General features: G+C 51.0%; 1 protein-coding gene across 1 annotated transcript in view; it reads left to right on the top strand.

Annotated features, from left to right (window-relative positions):
• The window catches only part of wdr27 (WD repeat domain 27), a 22,768-nt gene that overhangs the window by 15,778 nt on the left and 1,990 nt on the right, over window positions 1-5,000 (top strand). Inside the window, exons 18-20 of the mRNA XM_060073817.1 lie at window positions 53-186; window positions 891-988; window positions 2,457-2,578. Of these exons, the coding sequence (XP_059929800.1) occupies window positions 53-186; window positions 891-988; window positions 2,457-2,578 (354 nt within the window). The remainder of the gene's footprint in view (window positions 1-52; window positions 187-890; window positions 989-2,456; window positions 2,579-5,000) is intronic.

Raw genomic sequence — 5,000 nt, 5'->3', positions numbered from 1 at the left:
ACAAATAATCGTTGCTTCCTGTTGATGAATCGAACCTTCTGTGTACTTTAAGGGCGGGGACATGCTGTCCCATCCCATTAGCGCTGCCCAGTTTTACTACCTGGACAAGTTCCTGCTGCTGGCCTGTGGGGACTCCCTGCTCCTCTACCTCTATCACGTGGACAACACCCACGACGACATCAAGAGGTAGGTACTGGGGGGAGACCCTCCAGGGGTACAGTCTACCAAAGGACGTGAACCTCTCGGCTGGCGGCCTGATGGGCGCCCCTTTATTCAGTCTGGTGTAGACGGCAGCGTCTGGGCCGGGGGGGGGGGGTAACGTCACCACAGCACCACACGGGCCCCCCCCCCCCCCCGCTGCACTTCAACTTGTCAGTTCTGCTCCGGTGGATGAAACGTGACACGCGCTCAAAACACCCCTCTTCTGTTCCCGCTGGCGCGGAAGCCCGCCGATGACAAACAGATAGAAGTCCCAGAAAAGGATAACAGTGTTGGGCGAGTAAAGACAGAAATTGTTGCGGTGGCGGCGGCAGCACTGGCGGCGGTCTGCACAGCTGACAACAACGGGACCCTCAGTCCGGGGGCCGTTGTTTTTTTGGAAATGTGCAACCCATGTTTGTGTGGGGTCTCCTCGCGGGTGTTCAAGTTTCCCCTCCCCGCCCACACACACCAAAAGACAACGCACGGCTGATGGTGAGACTCCAGACCGCCCGGCGTCCATGACCGGGGCGACAGAGAGAAGAGCTCAAACAGAATCATACCATAAACCATTGTTGTGTATACAGAAGGTCTGTCTGGTTTATGCGGTGCATGTCTACGACCCTAACTCCTCAGTACAAATGCCTTCCGCTAAATCCTCCATTCTTTCTGTTGTGTTATAAACATTTTAGATACAAGCAGAGGAGCGTCATCAAGCTAGCCGCGCGCTTCAGAACAACCACGGCCACCGACATCACCGCCCTGTCCGCAATCAACGACTTCTACTCCCGTATCCTTTGCTCCCTGTAATAACTACCCCTGCTTTAATGTGACGTGATTATTCGCTCTGTTTTCTCAACATTCCTAAAGCTCACTCTGAACCTCGCAGCAGTGGAAAAGCCGGTCAGCCGAGTCAAACGCATATGAGAGAGGGAGAGAGAGAGAGAGAGAGAGAGAGAGAGCAGGGGGGGAGAGAGAGAGAGACATAGAGATATAGAGACAGACAGAGTGAGAGAGAGAGAGGTGGAGAGAGAGAGGGAAAGGGGGGAGTGAAAGAGAGAGAAAGAGTGGCAGAGCAAGAGAGAGAGAGGTGGAGAGAGAGAGAGCGAGAGGGGGGAGAGAGGGAAGAGAGAGAGAGCGAGAGGGGGGGGAGTGAGAGAGAGAGAGAAAGAGAGGGAGAGCGAGGGAGGGAGAGAGAGAAAGAGACAGACAGAGACTGGGACAGAGAGAGAGAGAGAGGTGGAGAGGGAGAGGGAGACAGAGAATGTGACAGAGAGAGAGAGGGAGACAGAGACAGAGTTGCGTCCCGCCTCACTTGGGTGAGTTGGCGGCTCATCGTTCCGCTGCGTGGGTGACTGGCAGACTGCAAAGCAAAAGAGAGACAGGCTCTTGAATCAACATCAGGGACTTGAGCAGGCGTTCCTGTCAACAACAGCAATGAAGGGGTCCATCCTCTGAATTGGCCCTCATACGTTGCAGTGTCTCAGAGGTGCCATGGCTGACCCACACCTGTAAATCACAAGAGCTCCCTTTTGACATGTGCAATGTCTCCACTTAGCTTCTTGTTAAAGGTTTACAATACAATTTATTTTCTAGTGAAATCCACCGAACCCTAAAGTCCAATAAGAGCTCTGTTTGGATAAGTAGGATCCTTTTATTACTGTGCACCACTGTGCAATGGCCAGGGTGGAAAAGTACATGAAAGTATCCCTTACCAACATACTGGAACTCCCACATAAACACACACACAGTCACTTTTAACTTTCTGCTGCAGAACCTGCACACATTCCATCCTGCTCTGCTGACGAGCACACATGTGTGTTTTTCTTTCTTTTTTTTCCTATAATCATTTTTATAATAATAATACATTCACAGCCAAACCTCTTTGTCTTTGATAAGGGGAGTGAAATCCTTTTTGAGGCTTGTAACGAGGACATGTACACTGAAATGCAGCATCTCTGTGCTACATGCTACATGCACCACATTAAGGCCCAATCCCATTTCTACCCCTTACCCCTTACCCTTACCCCTCCCCCTTGTATTGAAGGGGTAAGGGGAAGGGGTAAGGGGTAGAAATGGGATTGGGCCTAACTTAAAAGTGCGAACTTGTTATTCTCCCCAAACAAAAATGCTTGCCCAACCGATTTTTTATTCACACAAACAAAGATTCTACATCTAATTTATTTTGGATCTGAAACTCATTACAACTGTTCTGGAGATGATTTAAATGAGGCCACATCCCTTAGCGCCCCTCCCAGACCTGGTCTTGCAGTCCGGAGCGGACCGATCCCTCCAAGTGATGGACATGAACCAGGGCAGTGTGGCGTCCGAGTGGCCTGACGCCCACAGCAGAGCCATCCACTGTATCGCACAGAACAAGGTCAGCTCGCCAAAGACGCGCTTACATGCTAAGTGCTAACATGCTAACGTGAGGATGAGGGGTTAGGGGTTAGGGTTAGATGGAGAACTGATTCCTGTTCTGCATCTGCCTCTCGGTGCTTTTTACACACTGTGTATGTTGGATCGCCAAGATGAATGAAACCATAACAATGGTAGTATAACAATGTCTCCAGAAGGCCCGTCCCTGGTTCCAGCAGTCCAACTGTGTGCTACAGCAGAGCTTCAGGGGGGGAAGGCACAGAGCCTCGACTGGGAAGCAGAGACGGCCTTGTTTCCTTTTTCGTCACGGAGATGATCTCTCAAAGACATCTCAATTGCGCGTGTGGATGAAGCTTTCAGAGTTTCTACAGTGACCGCTCTGCACAGTATTGAGTTGATACTCTTTAAGATGCTCTTTTTAACTGTTTTCTGCTGCTGTTTTCGCCAATAGCGCACTTAGCAACAAGTGCGCCCTTTGCACTTGGTTGAAACCCGTTCCCCCAGATCTGAGCTGGTCTGCCATCAGACTGTAGATATTAGTCTAAAGTATGATTTGTGGCCTGACTGCGTTATTGCATCACAGATCATCGTGTGGTCAGTGCTTCTGAATAAACCACATTTTGAAAACTATATTTAATTACACACACGTGTACTAGAAGGGCTGGTCAGGGATTCTCTCTGGTTGGTCTAACATGCACAATTTTGGGTTTACTTAGTTTACACAATGTTGTTGTGTGCACAACAACAATATAGTGTTTCTTTGTCCCTATTTCATTGATTGACGTCAGTGGCTGTGTGGATTTCAGTCCGTGGCACACAGGCGATTTTGTAGAGCCCCTCAAGTGATGATCACACTTCTTTGAATGCATTTTGCAGCTGACAACGCCATGCATTCATTTGACAAATGACACGCTATGCAAATCCTTATGTTTTTATATTGAGAAATGTCATGGCAACCTGGTTCCTCCTGTCACTGTGGGTGATGTCATCCGACTGGCAAACAGACAGCGCATAGGGCGAAGGACCTACACCCTGTGGAGGAGGAGCCGGCTTAGGGTTGGCTTTGCGTTGGGGTGTGAAACCCGTCTTCCATTCTACTCTCGAAGGACCCGCTCTCTCTCTCTCTCTCTCTCTCTCTCTCTCTCCCTCTCCCTCTCCCTCTCCCTCTCGCTCTCGCTCTCTCTCTCTCTCTCTCTCTCTCTCTCTCTGTCTCTCACGTAGAGCGAGCCTCGCATAAGGAATCCATGAGTGTTGCATAAGACCCAAAAATCTCTTCTGGCGGCCGTGAAAGTGTTGCTTTCCGCGGTTGCGAGTGAACAAGGCCATGGTAACATTGAGCTAAGGGTTTCCATGACAGCAAGAAAAAAAAAAAAACAGGGGGCTCCGTCGCCCTGAATCGTAGCGTCCCACTCAAGTGTCTAGATGTGGATGCCTGGTCGCCGCGGGATTAGGCTTGACATGAGGAGATGGTCAGGGGAGATTTCAGGTTGGACCCCGGCCATGCTCCGAGTAATCACACATTCCTCATCGCCGGCTCTTTCGCGAGGGTTTGTGTGGTCTCTGTCGCTGCCTCTAGTTGGTGTCGGGTCTACACGTGGGCCTAATTAAGAGTCTAACAACCGGACAGCGCTGGGACGTCCCAGGCAGTGCAGCGAACCCCTCCAGAATCCTCGCGGAGGAGCGCTCCGGCGTGGCACGATATGGAAATCTCATGTTTGCAGTAAAATGCGTACATGGCCGGTAGAGGGGAAAAAAAGGGGATGTCTGTTATTTATTTCTCCGCTTGGCTGTCAGATGGATTTCACATGGCGGGCTGCGGTGTTGATCATCACGGCAAGGACACGGCTGGCGGTCCAAGTTACTGTCGAAGCCCTCTCCGGCTTAGTCAAACAAAGGAGAGCAGCACATCCATACTACTTTATTTTACTTTTAAAAGTGCTTTTTGACGGAGGGCAAACCTTCCCCGTCACCACCGTCACGGCAGCTCAGCTCACTTCGAAGTGGATTTTCTCGATCCCTTTGAATGGATTCTGAGAATCCACAGGGTGGCTGAGAAAATAGTTTTAATTCTTCGGCCGCTCGGCTTTGGCGAGATCTCTGGAATAAAATAATACAGCCGCTAAAAACGTTCCGACTCAACCTGACGCAGTGCGGGTCTAACCACGGCAGAGCATGACGTCCAGAGATACACCTTCTGCGGGTTGCTGGTTTGAACCCCACGACCCTCACCCCCCACCACCACCGCCAATCCCCTCCTCTCGAGGGAGAGCGATGAGTAGCCCGTCGCCAGCTCCGATCTCGCTCACGCAGCCGAGTGTGTGTAGCAACGTCATCAGCTACATGCCTGGATTACCCTGGACACACAGCACCTGGTGTCCGGGATTAAACGCCTTAGCCCCTGTGCAGTCGACCGGCCGGGATCC

The sequence above is a fragment of the Gadus macrocephalus genome, chromosome 15 (genome assembly GCF_031168955.1).
Source record: "Gadus macrocephalus chromosome 15, ASM3116895v1".
NCBI classification, from domain to species: Eukaryota; Metazoa; Chordata; class Actinopteri; order Gadiformes; family Gadidae; genus Gadus; species Gadus macrocephalus.
Note: the sequence above shows the minus strand (reverse complement) of the source record. Positions and strands in the feature narration are given on the sequence as shown.